Source organism: Morone saxatilis, unplaced genomic scaffold, assembly GCF_004916995.1.
Source record: "Morone saxatilis isolate NCDOM2014 unplaced genomic scaffold, NCSU_SB_2.0 Contig4, whole genome shotgun sequence".
NCBI classification, from domain to species: Eukaryota; Metazoa; Chordata; class Actinopteri; family Moronidae; genus Morone; species Morone saxatilis.
In genome coordinates this window covers 7,643,276-7,666,493 of record NW_023339984.1, presented here as the reverse complement: position 1 = coordinate 7,666,493, position 23,218 = coordinate 7,643,276, and the positions used below count along the sequence as shown (strand labels likewise).

At 42.1% G+C, this 23,218-nt stretch overlaps 2 protein-coding genes across 3 annotated transcripts in view; both read right to left on the bottom strand.

Annotated features, from left to right (window-relative positions):
* The window catches only part of kcnip4 (Kv channel interacting protein 4), a 130,137-nt gene extending 129,502 nt beyond the window's left edge, over positions 1-635 (bottom strand). For both annotated transcript variants that reach the window (XM_035675333.1, XM_035675339.1), the window contains exon 1: positions 418-635. In XM_035675333.1, coding sequence (XP_035531226.1) covers positions 418-478 — 61 coding nt within the window. In that variant the 5' untranslated portion in view covers positions 479-635. The remainder of the gene's footprint in view (positions 1-417) is intronic.
* Positions 636-8,411: 7,776 nt separating this feature from the next.
* The window catches only part of adgra3 (adhesion G protein-coupled receptor A3), a 29,565-nt gene continuing 14,758 nt past the window's right edge, over positions 8,412-23,218 (bottom strand). Inside the window, exons 3-19 of the mRNA XM_035675608.1 lie at positions 22,828-22,899; positions 18,135-18,206; positions 17,941-18,012; positions 17,575-17,735; positions 16,767-16,980; positions 16,257-16,421; positions 15,495-15,696; positions 15,196-15,345; positions 14,474-14,632; positions 14,182-14,349; positions 13,834-14,041; positions 13,441-13,649; positions 13,168-13,292; positions 12,365-12,488; positions 11,667-11,812; positions 10,927-11,022; positions 8,412-10,189 (exon numbers count right to left, since the gene is read on the bottom strand). Of these exons, the coding sequence (XP_035531501.1) occupies positions 8,743-10,189; positions 10,927-11,022; positions 11,667-11,812; positions 12,365-12,488; positions 13,168-13,292; positions 13,441-13,649; positions 13,834-14,041; positions 14,182-14,349; positions 14,474-14,632; positions 15,196-15,345; positions 15,495-15,696; positions 16,257-16,421; positions 16,767-16,980; positions 17,575-17,735; positions 17,941-18,012; positions 18,135-18,206; positions 22,828-22,899 (3,790 nt within the window). The 3' untranslated portion in view covers positions 8,412-8,742. The remainder of the gene's footprint in view (positions 10,190-10,926; positions 11,023-11,666; positions 11,813-12,364; positions 12,489-13,167; positions 13,293-13,440; positions 13,650-13,833; positions 14,042-14,181; positions 14,350-14,473; positions 14,633-15,195; positions 15,346-15,494; positions 15,697-16,256; positions 16,422-16,766; positions 16,981-17,574; positions 17,736-17,940; positions 18,013-18,134; positions 18,207-22,827; positions 22,900-23,218) is intronic.

The window sequence follows — 23,218 nt, the reverse complement described above, 5'->3', positions numbered from 1 at the left end:
TTACATAACCTGCCTACAATAAATCGATGTTGTGGACGGGAAAATGAGCTGCAATGACCATCACCCGCCAACCACTTCAATTCAATTAAAACTTTTTGCAACTGAGTTAAATTGCTAGCTAAACAAGCTAACATCAGCGTTAACACTTTAAAAAGTGTTCATTGTTATTAAATGAACGTGTTTGGAGTTGCTTTAATTAAAAGCCGAATCGAGGAGTGGCCCTATAGTGATACAAAATACAAGTTGTACTGTCCCAAGTATACATTTCTGGACGGACAGGCAAGGCGATATTAAATTGCATTACTTGTGCTAGGAGTTTTGCCTGGCGTTTCTCTCCACGCACGACCGAGCAGCACAGACCCCCATTAATCCCCAAACTATCGGTGACCACGCCAACACATGCGACCACTGTCCTACCAGGTGACGACACAGCAGCCTCCACCCGGGCAGAAATTGTCTCCACTCGCTTTGCGTCCATAGTGTTTTTTTCCCCGTTAGGTGGACTTTTTTTTTTGAGTAGAAAGACCCCCTCGGTTCAGTCACAGGAGCTCGTCGGTGCCGACTTGTAGACGGCTGGTACTAGTTGCTGCTTATTCAACTCCCAAGTTTCGCAGTGAGGGGGAGCGCCCGAACGCTGCACGTGCACGCGGTGTACTTGGCGGAAGCGCGCGTTAGTGGGGGAGTGTTTGGTGATGGTGAGTGTGTGTCTGGGGATTAGAAAAATACCTTTGGGTGGTTATGTTTCATGATATGTATAGATAATTGATTGTTTATCATTTATTTAAAAGAAAAAACAAACAAATATATGATGTTTCTGAGGATTTGCTGCTCTGTTATACCCTTGGTTTTTGTAGGTTGAACCAAACAGGTGATTCAGACCTTGGACTAAAAATTATTAATGAATTAATCTAAGAAAATCAGCAAATTAATTCATGATAAAACCAATTGTTGGTTGAAGTCCTGTATTTGAGTATCTCAAATTCAACATTTGGGGATTCACTGTGTATATTTTTCACTGTATGGACACCCCGTCCACATATTTTTGTTTACCTGATTTGGGCTTAATTGCCTCAGTTTGTGTATTTCCTGGATTACTAGGCTACATTATGTATAAAATGCACAAACTGGGACTTGGTATGGGCTGGACTCCTTCATTTCAATTAAACAGTGCTGCCTTTAGATGTGCAAACCCTTGTCTAACTCTCAGAACTGCATTCTACACATACAGCAGTTCCAAGCTTGCAGTGTACCTTCCACTGGCATAAACTGAATTTATGGTGTTTCTGTTGCAGTGTGGTTTGTTTGGCACGCCATAGGCTACATTGAACTTTTAAGTAGTGATTCCCAAAGTGTGGTTCAGGGACCACCAGGGGTCTTCAGGAGCGTTTTCATCATAAATCTCTCCAATTTCCCTACTCGCCACAAACAGTTTAGACAGTTACATAATTCTGCAGTAAGTCAAAACACTTTGGGATGCTGCCTGATAAAATGTGAGTCTTCATACAAATATACACAGTACTTCACACACATTTAACACACAGGATATCTCTCCTCCGCTCTATTTTTCTCTATCTTGCATGCAAACAAACAAACTGCAGTATAAACAATATATCAGCTGCTGGACGGAGCAGTACTGTATGTCTGTAAACAGGGACAGTAAGAAATCAAGTGGAGGTTTTCCACACATACTGTAGCTACACACAGAAACAAGCCCAGTACAGTCAACAATAAAGCCAATGATAAAAAGACAATCCCAGAATAAATCAAACTTCTTCTTAAGCCGAGACAACTGTCAGCTATTTTGAAGACTGGAACATTTTTAACAACATAGCACATCTGTTTTATGAAGGAGCGTTTGCAAAGGATTATTTAACTGTCTCCCAAGAATACCACAAAGGACAGAGTTTTCTGTCTCACTGTAAAACACACACACACATACACTTCAACAGTAGACAGATTTAGACAAATCATGAAACAGGAGGTCATTCACTCAGCTGGTATGATGAGAAATTGCTGACACTTCTCTGAAACAAAAGCTTTTCCCTTAAACCATTTTGATGTGTTAGAGCAAGTAGCGACTTTGAACCATGGTGTAATGACTATTTTTAGACATATTTATTTCTGTAATATACATGAATCATATGCAGCTGATAAAAAGAAAATAATGAGGTGCTTACAAGTTCCACATAGCTGATTTCATAAGATTTGTGTAAAGGGATCCAGGAGCTTCAGTGATTCATCAAGCTGTTGGTCAAGGTGAAAAGTGAATATAAACTGGCCTGATGTTTGATTTATCTTTCTAATCAAATCTGACAACTGCTTTGAGATTATTACCAGACACTTAAAACGTGTTTAGCTCTTAAAGCAAGCCTTTTTAACTTAACTTTAACAAAATGCTGCTAATACATGCTAAAACACAGTGTAACAATAGCAAAGTAGTAAGTAGAGAGGAGAAGTCAGTGAACTGACTCAGTAATGTCAGTTTCACAGCAATATCCATGCTAACATTAGACCCTGTCGGCTACTGGTCATAACAGACCAAGTAAGGCTGTACCAGCGAAACCTGTGAGTGTGTTGAGTTTAGCAAGAGTGTGTGTCATTGCTTTTGAATTACATTGTTCCATTGTAAGACATATGTCCAAATCAAGCATAATTTTTTTTTGGTTTTTGGTCTGTCTATCTTTTATAATAGTGTCTTGTAAGCCCTTGTGGGCTGGGCATGCTAATGCATGACACAATAATAATAAAAAAAAACATTCAAATTCACTGTAAGAGAAAGAGCGTGGTGTTTTCAAAAGTTATAGTGTCACTTTAAAATGGCATTCTAGCAGTTTGCCGTACAGTCTGACACAGTAGTAGCATCGTCTTAATCTTATTATAGCATGTGATTTAATAATTATAAATCAATAACAGTGATGTATCGATATACTTATCAACTTCTCGTTTAAAGCAAAGGTTTGACATTTTCACAAGTGTTGGCTACATGTTTGATACCGCTCTAATACGTCTGTTACAGCCAGCAGCCGGTTAGCTTAGCTGAGCAGGAAGAATGAAAACAGCTAGTCCCGCTCTAAAAAAATGTGATGGTACAAAATCTGCTTACCAGCACCTTTAAAAGTCTCAAATTAACACATTATATCTTGTTTGTATAATGCAATGACAATCATATGTGAAATTTCCCTTCTGTTTCTAACTTAGCACTGCGCTAAGCTAACCAGATAGCTGACAGATATGTTTTCATGAGTGTAAATCCCCTGAAAATAAGAATCTTTGTGTTTTTGTTAACTTAGAATAAGCTGTTTTTATCTACAGAGCAGCGGGTCCTCTTCCACAGAGGCCGCCATGTTGAACTACCATTTCTACAATCTAACAATGGCTATAGGTAGGGTCTTTTGCATTTTATGTGAGTTTCACAGCCACCATAGCTTCTTCTTCACACTTTACAGCCCGTTCTCATTCCTAGGTCGTTAAATACAGATGCGAGTGGTGTTCATTTACCACTCACTTCACCACTAGATGCCAACTAAATCCCAAACACTGGTCCTTTAATGTTTTGTTGTCAAGGTGGGTTTGTGGATCATCAAAAATTGCACTTTAGCATAAAAAAAGAGCACAAAATAACCCCTTTCACACAAGTCAGAGAAAATATCTTCACAATTGTTCAATATTTGGAAACTTCCACCAACATATGCGTAAAGCCTCATCCTGCGCCCTGTAGCGAGCAGACAAGACAAATGCATTCCAATAGACAGCCCTCGGTTTGCGAGACGTGTGTATGAGAGGGCTGCTGTCTGCAACTGTCACAGTGAACAATGACTGATATCGTTTTTGAGGTGGCTATAAATAACAGAGCACCTGGACAGAAAGATGAAGCCAAAATCTGCTCCGACAGACTGGCACAGGTAGATGGATGGCAATGTGAGGGCATTAATGGGAGCACAGGTCCGCCAGCACATGGGCCTGAGAGCTCTGCAGATGGCTTGTTGTCATCATTATATGGCAGTGTGTGTACGTGTGTTTGTGTAACTTTGTGGAAAATGATGGAAAATGGCATTAGAGAGTCACCGGACCTGACTTTTCCTAATCATTATAGAAAAGAATTGGGTGAAAATTGTGTTAAAAACAGCAACATATCTATATGTGGATCCACCAAGAACTTTAATTTTAGTCTCACTACTTACAAGTCTCACTTTAGAAGAACTATTTCAATACACACCCATATTCAAGCGTGATTCTGATCTAATGATATCAAACCAGTAGCCCCCCCCCCCTTCCCCGGAGATACCAAATTAGCATCTATTTCTGTCCCCCTCTCTGATGGTGCCCAAAGTTTAATCATGATATATTTTGGTTTGCACAAGGTCTCTGCGCTGTACTTAATGAGGAGACTGTACTGCTATTAGAATTCCATCACTCTGATTCATCTAAACGTACAGTTAAAAAATAAAAATAATATCTTCGTCAAACACATTTCAGGAGTATGGAAAGTAAGGCTGAATTTTTTCGGGCCCACAATATAAGAGAGGAGTCAATTATGAGGTGGAAATTGTGGCTGATTTTGCAGTCTTATGTAATTTAACAGGATAAAATTGCAATCTCTGAACGATGACAGGCAGATTCTCGATTTGCGAACCACCATTATTCAAGATGGCACTTACAGGCTCTCTTTTGCCAAGACGTCCTTTGGACACCTTAATCAGTTTGAATGAAAGAAGACAGAAAGTGAAAACATTTATCTTACTCAGGCACAAAGACAATTTCAGAACCCATTAATGCACTGTTACCAAAGTTTGTAATACAAAGACTCTAATGGGCTCCGGATATTTCTGGGTCTGTCTTTGTGAGCTTAAAGGACACAATGTGGTCAACTGCAGTAGAGACCAAAAATAAATACAAGTTAAATGGCTAAACTGTGAGGGGGCATTTGATAATCCACATCAAAGCACAAAAGACTTTTTCACGGAGGAAATATGTTCTGTGTTCCACCAAAGAACAAGCTGACATGTCCTTTACACTGAGGTTGCTGGGTTTGACCTTTAGAATATAAAGCTAAGGTCACTTTAAGTTCACTTTAAGTTCACTCTGCCCCCTGAAAACACAACCTAAAGACTGGGATTGACTCCCCAAGTTTGAAACACCTTCCCTTCTCTTGAGCACAACCTGCGTCCACCATCAATTTTAGTCGTTGTCAGGCTTCCCACTTCCACTTATTTGAATCAAACACATAACCTGGGGAGGAAAGTTTCTCTAAAATGCCTCTTTAGCATCATCAGCATAAAAAAAACAAGTTGGCATCGCAGAATGCATGCTTTGGCTTCAGCGAGGATGCAAGTAAGCTACTTCTGAGGAAATGATGTGCAAATATAATATTCTTCAAGCATGAAAATTGTCTGATGAAAAAAATAGCAATTAATATGAACAATGTTGGAGTATCCCTGCAGTGTGAAGGACAATTGCCAGTTTCTGCTTAGCAATCACGCATCTGTCTTAAGTAGAAGGTTGTGCAGTATTATGTAACTCTAGGTGGTGAACGTCTAAGTGCTTAAATGCAAACATTTGCAAAAGCCCTGACCTTAGCTTAAACACTTGCATACTGATGTGACTTTGCCTCGTCTGCAAGTATTTACATAAACTCCACATAACTTCCCAAACTACATAAATTCACCAATTATCTTTGGAGACAGCTGCTCGACAGTGACGGCAATCATCACAGACCCTGTATGCTAATTATCGCTTTAATCTATATGTCAGGCCTTGGAGGTTTTTGGGTGATTAGCAACCCTGCAGGTAAAAATATTTTGGTTCCCCTGGACAGCTAGAGCCACCTAATTACAATCAGCGCAGTCAGATGGCTTCACTTTCTCGAAAGTATCAATCTTAATTCCAGTGGCAAGTTTCCACAACAGAGCCAGATGCTTCCTCCAGGCGCCACAAGCAGCGATTGGAAAATGTAAACAACACATCACTTGTCTGACGCTCGTTGTCCCTGGGCCTCCTGGTAAGGAACTGTGCTCAGATATGCTCCGCAGAGCACACTAAGTGGAAAGTAGGTGGAAAAGTATAAGAGACATCGTGGGAAGGATCATCACTGTATCTCAAAATAGAATGTTTATCAGCAACTGATGCTCTAGGTGTTTGAATATGATCCTCTCATCTCTGATTTATTATTCCTGAGATGTTTGATCTGACCCTAAGACTTTTTGAAAAAAAGACCAAGAAAAGATCTAAATGACTTCATTTGTTTTATCTTAATTCAGTATCGATTTCTGCCCAAGGTGTCCCTGTGATCTTAAAGCAGAGATACTATCAGTTAATTTGCCTTGACGAGCATTTTGCCCCCACGCGGCACAAACATCCTCAGATTGTCATTCCTGCCTCACTGACGACCTTAGATGAACTTAATAACAGATGGCAGCACTAAAGAACCTTGGCAGTTAATTGAAGATCACTCTTTCATGCCTGGAGGGAATCAGTGAGGCTGCCACTAATCAAGGCGTAACTGCTCTCTACATAATTCAAAAGTCTTATTATAATTTGTCACATCCAAGATGGCCGGGCAATACATCTTTGCCCGAGTGAAATATGTGTTTTATTAATATGCGATTAATGGAAAATTGGAGCTATTGGAGCTGTATTGTCTCTCTGCCTCCACTGTGAATGGAATGATCAGTAGACACAAACAATTACTGATCAACAATCATTACTGATGGTTTGTGACATCATCTTAAATAGGTAGTAGTTGCCTTATTTAATCATATGTATGATTAAATAAGGCAGTGTGTCATGGAGTTTTTGCATTCTTTAGTAAGTGTATAATGCTAAATGTCTTACCTACCATAGCAGTGTGCAAAACTGCATGTGCTTACTTTACATTTACTGAACTACAGTTTTGAGTTACTGTATTTTTGACACCACTATATTTATCTGACAGCTGTAGTTACTAGTTCTTCAGTGGTTAATTTTAGTAATGTAAACACACTCCATTACCAGTAAAGATTATTCATGTAAAATCTAAGTAAGATATATTATATAAGTAAAAGTAAAGTAGTATTATTAGCTAAATATACCCAAAGTATGAAAAATAACACTACTCATTCTGCAGTACGTGCCCTGTTATTGATATCATTTTGGGTATATAATGTTACTAGACTGTTAATACTGATGCTGATAGTATATAAGTTGCAGCTGGTTGAGGTGGAACAAATTTTAAATATAATTTTCTGACATTTCTCAAATCCCTAATGTGAAACAGGTTTACCTCTTTGGGCCTTAAAACATCTGATAAGTTTAAAGGAGTGGAACTGCTAACAACTCAGACATCTGAACTGTGACAACTGTGACACTCTTTAACAATGCATGTTTTTTGTTTCATGTAAAACCTTAATTGGCACACTGGTAGACTAGAGCTGTTAAATAAACTTAGAGGAATAAGAAATATTATTCTCTGCAATGTAGGGAAAGAAACATTGATTCCTTGATTGATCAAATGGAAACACTCAAGTAAAGTAGCCTACAAGTACCATACTAGTGTACACCAAAAACAGTTCTAAAGGGTTCAGGGTATAAAATCTAGGGAGGATCTATTGGTTGAAATGGAATACAGTATCCATAGGTATGTTTCCATTAGTGTACAATCACCTGAAAACACAGTAAGAATTGTTGTGTTTTTGTTACAAAGTGAGTGGAATTTGAAGGCAGGACTTTTACTTGTCATGGAGGATTTTAACATGGTTGTTTTTACTTTCACTTAAGGATGTGAATACTTCTTCCGCCACTGTTCAACTACCCTTAAGCCCTACATATGCAGAGAATGGATTCACTGTCTTTCACGGTCCGTGGCTATTGACATCACCTCAGATACATGGCATTCCCCTAGCAAAAACTCATTTTCAGAGTACTCAGCAGTCAAATCATACTTTGTGTCTCTTATATGCTCTCTCCTCTATAGCGATGTCAAGCTGTGAGCGGGACTCCAGTTCTGCTGTCGGCAGTGCAGGAGACGCAGAATGGAGGGAGGTGAGAAAGGAAGACGATGCCCTCCTCTCATTATCCTTTATTCTCATGGCAGCTTCACTTGCCCTGTGAGTCAGCTGTCAATCACGGCCCGGGCATCAAGTCAGTGGGAGCCCAGAATGTACAGTGCACTCATCAAAACTGCCAGCAGGCAGGGAGAAGACACCCGTAGAGCCCAAGGCCACAGTCAGTTGCAATTAAAGTGCTGCTCCACTGCAGAGAAGGGAACCTGAGGCCACCTGAAGGTCAGTGAAAAACCCAATTACCAGCTTGTCATATGTTGTCAGCAAGAGTAATTCTTGGAAACAAAACAGCTCTGGCTCACCTTTGCACTGGCTGTGGAGACCCAAGAGGAGATTGTGGGTGTTATCACAAGAATAAAAAAAAACATTCAATTAGGTAAATGGAACTTTGTTTTATTATTGTTGGGACAAACTAGAAAATGAAAAAAAAAAATCCCCTGGGGTAAGGATATGCACAGGGCCACAGCTCAGACTATGCAGTTTCATGTACAGAACTCTTAAATGAAATAAAACTGGTTTGGATTAAAAGTTATAAAAATAGACCATTTACAAAAACATATCTACAAAGACAGATCAGTGGCAGTAATGATTTGATTGTACATTTTAAAAAAAGTGTACATTTGAAATCAAATATTTAAAAAAAAGACATTTCACAGTTTAAAGGCGAGAGCGTGTCACGATGCAGTCTTTGGGACGGAAACTGTCGCTACACAGTAGTTTCATGTTTCCACAAGCCGGTCTTTATACTGGCTGCACTCTCTGCGCTAATTAAAGGCACTGGCTGTCCATTTTCTTTAAGTGTGCCACCATTTGGAGTGACGAGGTTGAGCCCATATGACTTGGGCTGGCTTTCTAGTTCTGTGCTGCTGGGCTGCTTTACAGGACCGGAGTCTTTACTTGAGCTCGACATGGCAGCAGCAGCCACCCGCTCAGTCTCTACAGTGACCACTGACCCGTTCCCCAGGGTGCTGCCGCCTCCTTTATCTGCGTAGCGAGAGCGTCGCGGCAGGCTCGCGCTGTCGCTGCTGTCCTGCTGCAGCTGGGACTGATGCCGCTCTCTGTATGCCATGTAGGCTGCCCGTCGACTGTTGCGTGCCGCTACATCATAATGGTGGTGCCGCCTGTGGGGGGCGCTCTGCACGCTACCGTCCACGCTGGTGGGTACGTCGTAGGCGTACTCTCGCAACACAGTCAGCCGACTCGCCCTGTGTGCTCGCGCTCTGTTTTTGTGATGCCTGCTCGCGTGTCCGTTAGTTGCAGCTGCTGGATTGTTGATGTTGTTCATCGGGCGGAACTGCACCTCAACTGGTGCTACATGCATTTTAATTTCATTGTCTAGTGAATGTTCAGTCAGGCTGTTGTCCAAAACGGCTGCACCGTTGGCAGTCGGCGGGGCCGAGGCAGACTTGCACTGTGCTGCCTCTGCATGCAGATTGGTCAGCTTGCTGCCATGGGCGGAGTTGCGCATGCTTGGGGCGCTCTTATTTGTGTAAGAGGACTCTGCGCTGCTGTGGCCACACTTTGAAGACTCCCCGTCGGGCTTGTCAGCAGATCCTGTTGTGGATGTCATTGCCACGCCAGGCTGAGGCAGGAGGGCATCCTCCTGAGCAGAGTAGGCTCGTCTCCCAGAGCAACAAGCCTGGGACCAATAGCGCCGCATGTCCTGCCTGTTGACACAGTGATGCGCCACCATGAACGCCCCCAGTGCCAGTGCGGCCACGCCAAACAAGCAGGTGAAAGCCAAGTCAAAGGGGTGTTCCTGTGATACAGCCATAGCCCCGAACACCCAGAGGGCTGCATACATCCCCAACGCTCCTGCAGCGCCCATCAGCTGAGCACCAAAGGTGTGCTCATTCTCCAGGGCTGACAGGGCCACAGCATGGGTAGCAGACACTATGGAGGATGAGGCCTCGTGAGGCTGGAGCTGGAGAGTGAGGGGGTGGCACTGGCTGCTGGGAGCATCTGTCCCGACTTCGGTGTGGGCCGGAGCCAGATGCTGCTGCTCTTCGGTCGGCTCCTTGAGCTCATAACGGCGTTCAGGGTGGCGGCGCAACTGGAGCAGGATGCTGAGGAAGTACATGCAGTCTACGAAGATGATGAATCCCACTGGGCCATAAAAAGCCCCGATACTGGGCTCCCATGCCATCCAGCAACTAGAGGGAGAAGAGAGAGACAAGACCAATTAAATATGTCATACAGTAAGATAATAGATGTGACTTTTCAGAGTTTTTTTCCCCCAATTATATCAAGATGATCTTTAAGCTATTACTGAAATTATGGAGCACTTCCTAAAAGGAACATTTTCAACAGTGCTCATTAAAACAATAGCACATCTCCTCATCTTAATCTGTCACCGTCATTATTTACTTCACAAAGTTAAAATGAGTCTTTGAAAAACTTTGGCGTCTAATTTTTACAGTAACTGTCCCATTACATTTAATAACACAGGCTGGATTCATCGTGCTTGCAAGAAATTAATTAAACTCCAAAGACTTCAGACAGATACGGGTCCAGATTTCTCAATTAGTCAGCCACGTTGCACAATCTAAACAGCTGCCTGAGTGTGGCGGGGGGTGGGGGGGCTTGCTGTAAAAACTGGCAGCAGTTGGTTGTTGCTTGGATGCACACACCATTAATAGGCCCCTGTAATCAGAACTTCAGGGAATAAACTTTTCCTACCCACATAAAAATATCCATTATTTACTAAAGCGACGCAGTCTGGCCGGTCGATAACTAAAGCCAACTCCCCTTGAGGACACAATGTGAAAGATCTCTTGGGCCTGGATGCTCCTTCATTAAACACTGTTGTCCAGAAAAAATGACACAGCATTACCATGAGAACATCCTGAGGATAGGAACTTTAATTGCTTTCTATACAGAGACTACTTACTATGGCGCACTGGTCCGGCTGCCGTAGTTTTTGATGTTAGCTGCTGCAGTGATGCCACAGACAATGATGGGTATCCCTCCGCCGATTAAGTAGAACCTTTTGGAGAAAGCACAGAAAGGTGTGGCTCTGCTTAAGTCTTTGTGTTTGTGTTTGTAGGATGACAAGCGGGCATGAGCTGGGCACAGAGGTCCGGTGGTATTTCAGGCCTCTACACTGACACCATGTGGCAGTTTCACCAACAAACATTCCCACTTATAGCAAAAGAAATCTCAACAACAATAGAAATGTATATCTACTAAAAATATTCCAAGCATGTAAACCTAGCATGTCGTTTTCACAATGTACATGTATAGCTTGTCCAGCACTACATGAGTACAGAATTGTGTGCAAGGCTGCTGTGATTTTATTTGCACATACATGCTTATGCAGGTATAGCACAGAAGAAACAGACGGCAAAGGTTAGAGTTAAACTCTGCTTTGGGTTTGTTCATTTCTTAACTTAAAGAAGGTGAGAATTGGATGCAGGAGTAAGCTAAGACTGTCTGAGTAGCTAAGTATGTGAGAAAACACTAGATCTCATCCCCTGGTAGTGTTTGTCGCAGTAAGGCACGCTTAGTAAGCATAAAAGTGCGTGCAGTTTATTGACATGTTACACAATGCCTGAGTCTAAGATAGTCAAGCAGTTACCTAATGCTGCCATTTGGACACGCAACCAAAATGTAAGAATGGTGGGATCATACCTCAGCATAGGCCGTGGTGGTGGCGGAGGTTCGTCCAGCTCTTCGTAGCGCTTGGCCTTGCGCGTCACCTGTTTGTAAATGTTGCGTGCGGTCACGCCCACCCACAGAGCTGTAGCCAGGGTTGAATAGTGCAGCAAGATGCCCACCTAGAAGAGAATGCACCATTATATAACATTTAGTAAAGCAAAAGAAATGCAATCAGTCTCAATGCCCCTGTTGTTAAGTTTCACCAATAAAAATAAACATGATGGACTGAGTATTTTAAATGGCATGATGATCCTTGAGCGATTTTGTATTGAGTATATGTCATCATCAGCCTGAGTTGAAAAATCACCTTTTGAGATATATCTTTATGACAGAGGGGATTAAGTAAATAAACAAAAATGTCACTGCCAAAATCGTTCATCCTGGTACTTTGTGCAATGAGAAATGAATAAGTAATGTGTCTCAGTACAACACACCATGAGTGGAGGTGCAGGATTGCCTCTAGCCATGGAAACGATCTACTGTATCTCTATGTATTTTTTTTACTGTGTTTCCACAAGTTTCATAAGCAGAGTAGAACTTAGCCAAAGGCAACTTTTTCCTTGAAAGCATCCGAAGCACTTGTTCATTTTTGACTACCAACTATTAAGTTAGGAGGAAAGCATACCCAGCATGAATGTCGGAGTGTGTGTGTGTGGGTGGTGTGCACTCACTGCTTGGCAGACGCTTGCGTATCGCGTCTGATTTATGCCACCTACAAAGACCCCGCAGGTGAGGGAGATGTGGAAGCAGAGGTTGACCAACATGTGCCAAAACTTGCGGCTCACACGTACAGACCTGGAGGAAAAAAAACAAAAACATCACAGAATTTAAAATGGAAAAAAAACATTTTGTACAAGCACTGCACAATTATACAGATGCTTTGTCTTCACCCCAACAGAGCTGGGCAATATTGACAATATTTTAGGGATGAATGAAACTGTCATAATGTCCATATGAATCACGGTCAAAGAATAAATACACAATGCATTTGTCCCAGACAAACACAAAGTAAGTAAAATAAATAGATGATATAAAGTCACATTTCACAATATCAATACATCATATCACCAGGCTCTACACCAGCCTTTACTTAAACGATCGCTCATACACTGTCATGCTGGTCATCTACCAACTTGCAGGTTCTTCTGATCGTCACCAGTGAACCTCTGGTCTTTCCTAATGCATTAGAGCGTCATGATTCTCTTGCTCTCAAGCTGTCTACCATTACTTTGTTGCTTTAGAATGAGTGCATCCAGTTTACTTTCAGTAAAAAATAAGGTAAAGTTGTATAGAAACTAAAATAAAAATGATAAATCAATTAAACTAAACATGAGAAAGGAGAGGTTGTAGTCTATCTAGCAGAAATCAATGGGGCCTTGGGCCAAAAAAACAGCAAAAATAAATCTTGCATGGTAGTAAATATGAAGACCCAGGAAAACATTAATAAAATTACACAATATAGGTCATTTCTTACCTGTGATGGTAGATGTAGCTGATGATGATAGTGAGCAGGCAGAGAAGTAGTATGATAGCAGTAGCATAGATAACTGGGTGCAGGGGCTGGATACTGGGAGAGAAATACTCCACACTGCTGAGGTCCTGCATGACAGATGAGATAAATCCTCAGTTTAGGTAATATTGCCATGTTAATGCATCTTATAAACCAAGAATAATAATAATCCTCTTAGACATCTACAAAGTACCAGATGCAAATGTGTCAACGAACATAAGGAATAATCCAACCTACCATCAGGAGGCCATAGTTGCCAAGAGAGTTGCAGGAAATGGTGGTGAAGTTGTCGTGATGGCCCAGGATGCGGCAGCCATCGCTCTGCCACCCTCCGTGGCCTCCCACCAGGCTGATGTTCCAGGAGGCAGAAACTGCATCTGAGCCACGGGCAAACCGCCGCAGGGTGATGTTAACGGGCGTCTTCAGGATGTGCAGGGACATGCCGTCTGATGAAAAACACAGACAGGTTTTCATTATATTGTGTGATAATGTGTCCTAACTGAGCAGAATGGCTACTGGTTGTTGTTGTGCCGTCACGTTTTAGTGCTTTATGTGTCAGTTTCCTATTTCTCCACTCTGATTTGGCAACGTATTAAAGACTTTCAACTAAACCAGAATATTTTGACTCACCTATCTTGGCCATGATGACAGGGGTGGCCACACTCCTCCTCTTCCCACCATCAGCCAGTTGGGAGGAGTTCCCGGTGGAGGGGAAAAACTTGCCATTGCGGAAGCCCAGTAGCTGGAGCTTATAGGCCGTGTCCTCCGCCTGCCCAGGGAGTGCAGCCTGGGTAAAGAGAGACTGAGGAAGCTGCAGGGAAGCCTCCACAATGGTGTTCTACAGGGACAAAAGATACAATCCAGTAAAAATCCAACCCATTCATATTTCTAACAGATATCTTGTTTTGTTCTGATTTCACATGCTTACAAGCTGCAATCAGCAAAGCAATCTGCTAATAAACTCTGGTAGGAGCTGACCTTGTAAAGAATGCTGGAGAAGGAGCTGGTTGTGTTGCATTTGAAGGTGAGTTGGCGGTCCTGTCCGGGCGTGCGCTCGGGGCTGTGCTTCTGGAACAGCATGCAGGTCATGCCATTCCAGTCGTTGGCCCTGACAGTGTGAGCCTCCAGTGCAATGTTAGGGGAAGTCTGGAAGGACAACAGGAAAAGACAAAATTGACTCAATTGATTCTAAGACAAAAATCAAAAAGTGCCACATGACACAAAGGCCTTATTTTTAAATTGTGCAAGCGCAACAACAAGTGCAACTAACCAGGGAGAAGGCCTGTGCTGTGGCCAGGCGGTAGACAGCAATCTTCTGGAGGCATGTGATGATGCGGGAGCAGGCCATGGCTTCGCGCTGGGCCATCCAGAGCACCCTCTCATCGGCCAGCATCAAGTTACTGGCCATACTAACCATCACCTCACCCAGCTGGGAGACAAGAAACACGTTTATATGAGTGAATACACGCATAGGTTTTCTGTGACACAAGATTGTTTCTCTACTTGTAGCAGCAGCTCATATTCTAAATTACTTGAGTGGAAACACAAGAAGTGAACATGTTCAGCCAGCATCTTGTTTGTATCAAACAGCACTAAGAACATGCTTTAGGGTAGATCTTTGACTCGTTTTGACTATTGAAAGCACATTTCAAGCTTGATGTCGTTCGACTAAACTTTAATATGCTTTAAAACTATAGTGCTTCTTGCCTACAGCAGTTACAACATGCCAGAAGCTCCTTTACTTTGAAAACTTTGCTTTTTGTTGGCCTACAGCTGTGCTGAACGTCGTGACAAGACATCCTTTCTCATTAAACAACATGACAACAAACAGCTGTTGAGCATTAATCTATTTGTCCTTGAACGGGGTAATACAACAAATGCATGCATCACGTTCTACTGTGAGCGTGAGCTTGTAAAAAGTGCTTAATTTGTAGTTTTGGTTTGGTGCTGGGTTGAAAATGTGACCAAAGTGCAGCCACTTATAATACTTACCTCTTTAAACTTCTCAACAAACTTGCCAATCTTCTCAATCATCTCGGCCACGAAGATAATGTCCATCTTGTCGGAAAAGTTGGCAGCATCGTTTGTGCAGACCAACAGGCGTCGTGCCCTGGCCACCACATTGCTCTCATTCAGAGGCATCTAGAGGAAAAGATACCAAAAGAGGGATCAGTCTCTGATTCGGAATTGTCCAAGCACACAGGCAGAAGCAAGGATAAGAGGAACTAAGAATAGAAAATGAACACTGAGAAACAAAAGAAAAATCACAATGTCATCAGACTGATACAGACCTGGTTGATGAGATCTAGGAATCTTGTGACATCTTTCTGGAACTGGCAGCGGGTGTAGTCGTCCTCCGCCCATACCCCCTTGCGATCACAGTAGCGCGACGCCCGCTGCTCTTCGCCCGAGCTGCCCGAGTATGTGCCTGCGCCTGATGGTAGTCTGTTGCAGGGGAGGTAGGCTCTGATCCCTGCCAGGGTGCGTGGCCACCTGGAAGGAGACAAATAGATCTCAGTCCTGCTGTTTCCATTCCTCATTATCAGATACATGTCCTTATTTTCTACCAACTTTGTGTCATGTGAGCCATATTACGTGTGACATAAATAGCAACAGAGTAAATGTAATGATTATGGCCAAAGCCATGAAGCAATTTACATGTTCAACCACAAGAGGGGGCCACAGTGCTTGACATGGCAGTCTGCTGTACATGTCGTACTTTAAATATACTTGTTCATACTTATATATTCACTTTTAAAAGACTATATCTATGTATACATTTAAGTATCCAATTTGGCCAAAGAAATGTAGTTTCTAATAATGCCAAATAAACCTTTTCAACCAGAATAACCAGCTATTTATAGAAGTGTAAACAATTGGGAAATAACTGGATCTGGATGTAGGCCCAGATAGACCACAGCTCTTTAATACATAAAGAGATGCCAACATCATATCTGACATAAAATTCAGGCTTTTATATTGGATAGAGATGCACTTGATTCTTAAGGTGACTAGTATAAGTAAGTGTCTGGTTATGTGGCGTGTGCACTTACTTGAACTCTCCCTTGTTGTTGGAGACGCGTTCAGGATCACAGTACTTGGCAGAACTCTCCAACACCACAATGTGGACCGTCCTGGTGTTGTTGCCCCTGCTCGTTCTGACCCGGCACTCCCAGTTCCCAGTAAAACCGGGCTGAATGTTCGAGATGGTCAACGCGCTAATGGGAAACATGAAGGACAAATCAGAGATATCAGATATTTTGGCACAACTGCCAGCCTGATAGTGAACACAAAGATATGCTAGGCTTTATCCGAGAGAGTGCTTTATTTATCTGAAAGGGAAATAAAGTTGTTAAAAAGCTAAAAGCTCTTAATATTACAATAAAGACTTCTGTAAAATAAAAAAATAGCTAATAATACCATGCAATATGACATTTAAAAGATCAATGATTTGTTTTTGTCTCCAGAAAATAACATAAAAATTTCTTCATACAATTCTAATGATCACAGACAGTACAGACACCACCTTAGGTTAGCATAAACAGGAATGTGCACTGCCATACCTTGCAATCAGAGAGCAGTTCTGCACCATGCGCTTTTCAATGAAAATGCCTTGGGCGGCGTCAGGCTTGACCATGCGGCCGTTCTGGTACCACAGCACCTGCATGTCCTCGGCCACAAAGGAGGCCTGACACTGGAACGGCAGGCTGTCCCCCTGAAAGACGACTTGACGCTGGGACGGAGTCAGCTGGAAGGAGGGTAGCTCAAGTGGAGCATCTGATGAAACCAGACAGACGTTTGGATGAGAGTCTGGTAGTCATGGGAAAATATTTGTTTCATATTCGTCACATACTCTTTTTGCTTCACTCTCTTGGCACGTGACACACTGGGAAAAATTAAACAGTGCCTCGATTTCTGGGTACATTAGTGCTATTTGTCATGCATGTCAGGCCACGGCTCCTGCTAGATTTTTTACCATGCATTTCATAATCCCTCACTGTGATGAGTGCCAAACCGATAAGACATGAGCAAGTACAAACAAAGGCAGCACTGGCCTGGGCAGCCCTTCTCTTATCTCCCGTGTCATTGCACAAGCCCCTGTTCCCCAAACACCAGCAGCCTCACTGATACCAAAACAGAGAAATTAAAGACACAGTGCACAATTTTGACGCTACAATCTGTGTCACAACTCAACATGACTTATTTCAGCCTTCCAAAATGTCAAAGGACATTAGATAGTGTCACTGAAATGATGAACGATTCAGTTTCAGAGTGTTCAAAGCACTAATGTTTTAGGGTAACAGTGTCAAATCTATATACATATGTTTGAACATTTTTGTTTCTGTGTAGTTCAGGTGTGTGTGTCAATACCGCAGGTGAGGAGCTCCGGCCTGATTTGGGTTATGAGCTGACCCTGGAGAGACTGTGGGTAGGAGCACTTGGTGTTCTTGACCGCAATGTTCCTCTCTTTGATCCATCGCAGCAGCCACAGAAGGTTGCAGTCACACAGCAGGTAAGGTGTCTGAAACTCCCTGTGAATGTATAGGAACGCATACAGGAACAAGGTTAAGTGTAGGGCAACTACCATAGCAAGTGATGGAAAACCCCAATTTTGCTGCCATATTTTATGACTTAAACACCATTTGTTAGGAACTGTAGATATTCAGACATCACAATCACACATTGATGTTTGCATGTGATTTCTGTGGAAGGCAACATGTGCCTTATCATACTTACAGTGACTTCAGAGAAACCAAGCTGTCAAAGGTCCCCTGAGCCAATGAAGAGAACATGTTCCCTGAAAGGTTTCTAGAAAAAAAGAAATGATGAAAAACAATGATCATTCATTCCAGTCTGTTACAAAGACATCATTATATAACTGCTTGTTTTAGCACACACTTGATATATTCATAAGAATACTAATGACTTACAGTCTGATCAGACTGGTGAGGCCCTTGAAGATGTCTACATTGAGACAGCCAATGCTGTTGTTGGACAAGTCTCTGTAGAACACACAAAAAAAGAAAGTCTCTAGTTTATTTGTTCCACATTTCAGACATAACACAACATGACAGCTACAATAGTCTAAAAGACCATCAATTAGTAAGCTGTATTAAAGCTGGGAGGGAATGTTTCCGACAAGATAAACCGTGAAAATCAGATTGTATCCTGAGAAAAATTGATAAACTGAGTAATGCTTCAGTTGGTGAGATAAAGCGCAGCAGGTATTTTTTATTTTTTTTTAAAGAGAGAGCCAGGTTCAACAGAGACAGGTTGAGGCAAAGAGCCCAAAAATTCAGCTGACAGGTTTACAACTTTCAAGGTGATTTTAGATAATGTCTGTGCGGGCCTCTGGGGGAACCTACACATCAAAGGCACAGTAACACTCTGGGAGATGATTAATCGCCCATGATTAATGTCAAACACGTCAAACGTGTGTGTTTCTCCTCTGGATGTGACCTGACGTGATGTATCTGGCAAACATCAGATGTTAGTGTCTGAGACTCCTGACGCCTTTCAGAAGAAATAGCAGACGAGTTCAGGACTGAACATGGAAAAGACTGATTCGCCTGTGAATTACACCCAGTGTGCAAACATTTAGAAACAGCTGCAACCAGAGATGGCTCGAGTGCACCACCTTAGAACACTATCTGCAGATACTGTGGTCCCCCCCCTCTGGGTTGGTACGCCCCAAACCACACACTCCACCCCACAAGCCAAAGTGTCACAGTTGTTTTGACCTGACTTCAGACCTCCAGATACTATTCAGACAAAACAATCTGAAAAGGGAACATTTTCAGATCTTCTTCCTTTACAAAACATTAAGGTAGCAGTACATTTGCAGGAAACAGAACCAAAACAATGAACTCAAAGGCACCAAAATGCTCTGTAGAGCAGAGAGAAACTGCAGAGTTCTCAAAAAATATTAATTTGTGCAAAAAGCTAAACTTGAATAGCTTTGTTAGACCACATCACATTTTAGGCTCTTTGCATTCCCAGAGAGATAACATTTAAAGCAACCAAAAATCAGAGCCACAGCAAGCTTCACAATAGCTGCACCACAAGTGAGTGATCCAATCATTGAAAAATGCCAAGTAAAGAAACAAGAGTCTGGGAGAAAAGACAGATCATTACCTCAACCCACCAGCTAAACTGTATCCTGGGGTGCTCGAGGAATGTGATACTGACACAAAGTGATACCTGGAAAATGACTGTCAGGCATATGCTAACATCCGAGCATTTATGTAATTATTGGTGTTGGTCCTTAAGGTACCAGCTGGGGAATTTACTGTGTGAGGTTATTAGTTCCACTTGGAAGAGAAGAAAAAGCCGCCTTTTGCAGGCTTGCCAATTTGTGCGAGCATTGTGTGTCAGGGGAAGGATAACACAGTGGAAGTGAAGGGGTGGGGAGGGGTGAGCTCCCCTTGCTAAAGGCATACTTTCATCTCACTTTATCGCCTGAATTCAAATCCTAGAGTTACAGCTACATCAAGGGACTTTAGACAAGATGGTGAATACTGTTATTACTCACTTTTAATGTGTTAGGAGTAGTTCTAATTTATTCAGAACAATACAGATAAATCCACATATCACAGAGTTTTCTTGTCTGGCTATGTACCCATTAGTGACTAAAGTCTCTTCTCTCCATGTGCTTTTACTAGTCGACTAGTATTCATTACCAAAGACTAAACTCAAACATGTCTTTCAACCGCAGTCATGTAGCACATTAACAGCACAGAAGACCGTTTCAGTGCAGTACTTCAGTTTCGAATGATACAAGGGCAAGGCAGAAGCAAAAATAGCCCGATGTGATTAGGCTCGAACGGGGACTGTGCAGCTGTTGGTGGAATGCAGAGTAAAACGGCTGAGGCCAGAGGAATCCATAGGGTTTGAGCGTTGTATAATGCGTTTGCATATATTTAACTGTAAAAGTGTGTGAAAAAATGTGTGTGAACTGTGTGTAAAGTGAAGTATGGGATACATTTATCATTCCCCTGAGGGTGTAACCAAGAGTACCTACACCCGAACTGAACCTGAACTCCCAACACGAATAAAGAGACCCAGACAACTGGGACCAGCTGACTATTTCTAGATCAGACATTATTCCTGTTGTAAAGGGGTGCAAGAGGAACTTGAACACTGGTCTAAGCACAGCTCCACTGAAAATCTGAAGAAAGCAAACTCCACTGAAGACCCTGCTTCAGCATTGCTAGGACCATTCCTAAACTGGTGGACATACTTGAATATGTGTGTTTGTTTAGTATTTCAGCATAGATAGTGAACTTGACAACTGCAATTTCCAAATGTATCCACTTTAGTGTAGACATGGTGTAACAGCATTGTTCAACAAATACTTAAGGACTGAGAAAAGTTGGGTTTACGGTCAACACAAGGGGTTAGACCCATCATGAAAACCTACAACACCGGTTTTTATTTATACTTCAGAGTTTTATTCCTTCCCTTTGTCTGATGCACTGCTGCAATGCTATATGAATGTATCATACATGATCATGCTGTGTAATGCTTTAATTTATTCTCCATTATTAATATTCCATTTTAAGTCACACAGTTTCATTAACAGTGATACTTTGTGCAGAAAGTGGAGATGGCTTTCCTAGATATGCACTATTGAAAATGAGGAGAAAGCTGAAGCTTTTATCGACTTGTTTCATGCCGTCTTAACTCGACTGGCATCAGAAACAGAAAACACAGGAAACCCATGCTGACCAATTGTAGTTCTTGCAGTCCCCACGTGGTATCTCCATAGTTAGATATTTGAGGAGGTGGACGTCGTCTATGCCATAGCTACCGAGCCTCTGTACATACCTGCAGTATGTATGACAGAATATAATGCTAAAGTGTTTTTCAACAGCTCTACCACATGCATATTTTCTGAAGCAGGATGAAAATCTGACTCACAAACTTTGTTTACTCCGACTGCTTCTTACATACAACTTGCACTTTGAGTGTGTCAGTAAGACTAATGTCTGACGTGTAGAACTTCTGCAGCCTTCTCTTTAAATGTCTCCATTACTGCACTAAGTCACATAAGATAATTAGGCCCTCCAAATGACACATTTTGAAATAATAAGTAATCTAATTAGGCAATACTGAGGGGGGAGGTAGACACACAGATGGAGCGAAATCAAAGACTGGCTAGAGTATAGTTAAAGATAAGGACAAAGAGAATAGTAGAGAATCATGTGCCAAAGGCATGTCAAATAAGTATGATATAAATACTGGTAAAAATCTATTTTTATGTACTTCGTGCTTTAAATTAAGTTCAATTTTCCACGGACTGGGAAAAATAAGGGTGGCTGTGTCGCAGTGGATGCCAACCCTTGATGTAGGGCTTCTGTGTTTACATTCCCAGGGTTCAGCACTACCTCATTGTCCCCCTCGCTCGTCTTCTCTTTTCTGTGCTCCCTCCCATTCACAGTCGAGTGAGTGACAACTACCCTTTGAAATTAACTGAGACGGGTGGTGGGGCCAATTAAACCTAAAACCAAACTGTACTCTGGAACAAACACATCCATCTGAGGTTGCAGATCACTCTGCGGTGATGAGGAAAGTCTTTATGAATGGCTCAAGTGTGGGGTAAAGATCTTAATATGCACATAACATATAGGCAGGCGTGAATCCATCTGAGTGTGGCATGAATATGCATTGAGGAGGGGGGGGGGCTGGATGAGGCCAGGTCTGAGCCAAGGAGCTGACTGCCTTCCTGTCTCGCTCTTATTGCTCCGCAGCAGCAGCCAAGCTCAAGTTTGTGTTGGCAGCGGCTGGGTACTGTCGGATGATTCCAATTCATGCTGTGTTCTTGCTCTCGCTCATGCACGCACGCACACACACACACATACACAAAGAGAAACACACAACTATACACTTTGCACAGTTTCTGACCTCCCACACTCACACACCACATGTCCCAGATGGACTCTATCTTTATGTGTTCTCTGCATATCAAAACTATCATCACAATATTCATAGGCACCACACACATTTTTTTTTTTTTTTGTGAAGTGTGTGAAAGCATATAAGGCCTCATGCTGTCTGCAGTGGTCTCTGGCAGTGGGCCAGACAAAACAAGGCAGTAGAAATAGACTGCTGCCTGACCATGCTCCCTTATGGACACTGGATACACTCTAGACCTGCTAGAACACGCACAGCTCATTGGACAGACACAAAACAACAGCTGCTTTAAAACACAATATATGCAATCAGAGTCATGGCTGAAAGCAGTGATGTGAAGCAGTGACTAAATGCTATTGAAAATAACAGAGACCAGACTGTTCTGGTATTTTAAATTGATAGAACTGTTGTCTTTTGTAAAATATGTTTCATTTCCAAAGCTTCTACAAATTCCTGAAGAAAAATGGCTTCAACCGCACTTCAAAATGACTAAGTTTAACAGAGCACACATTGAACAAGAGTAGTGACTCACAATATTCATAAACAGTATTAATAAAAATAAGCTGGAATTTAAATCTTTTGGTTGCAATAATAAAAGAATACCTCAGTGAAATCCCAGAGGGGCTGAGCGTGTGAATGTAGCGCATACAAATGCATGCAAAAGCCACATTAAAGAGACAGTGAGGCTGCAGAAGCTCCACCACTACTCACAGTCTTTTGAGTGCTGGCAATCCAAGGAAAGCGCCTGGTTCAATACGACTGATCATGTTACTCCGCAGGTCCCTGTGGAAAAAAGGGGAGAATTTTGGGTCATGAGCAACTCAAACAGCAACAAATAGCAGAGCTGCAGGAATTAAAAAAATAATATGCAACAATTGATGTAATTCTTTTAAAAGACAAAATGTTCATTTCACTTGTTCTAGCTTCTCAAATGTGAATATTTTCTAGACACTTAGAAAGGACCAGTGTGTAGGATTCAATGACATCTAGGGATGAAGTTTGAGATTACAGACATTCAGACATTTGAAAACAGCTCATCCTTCCAATCGTGCAGGGGCAAGATCCTAATCCTTAAATATCCTAATTACATGAAAACCACTCA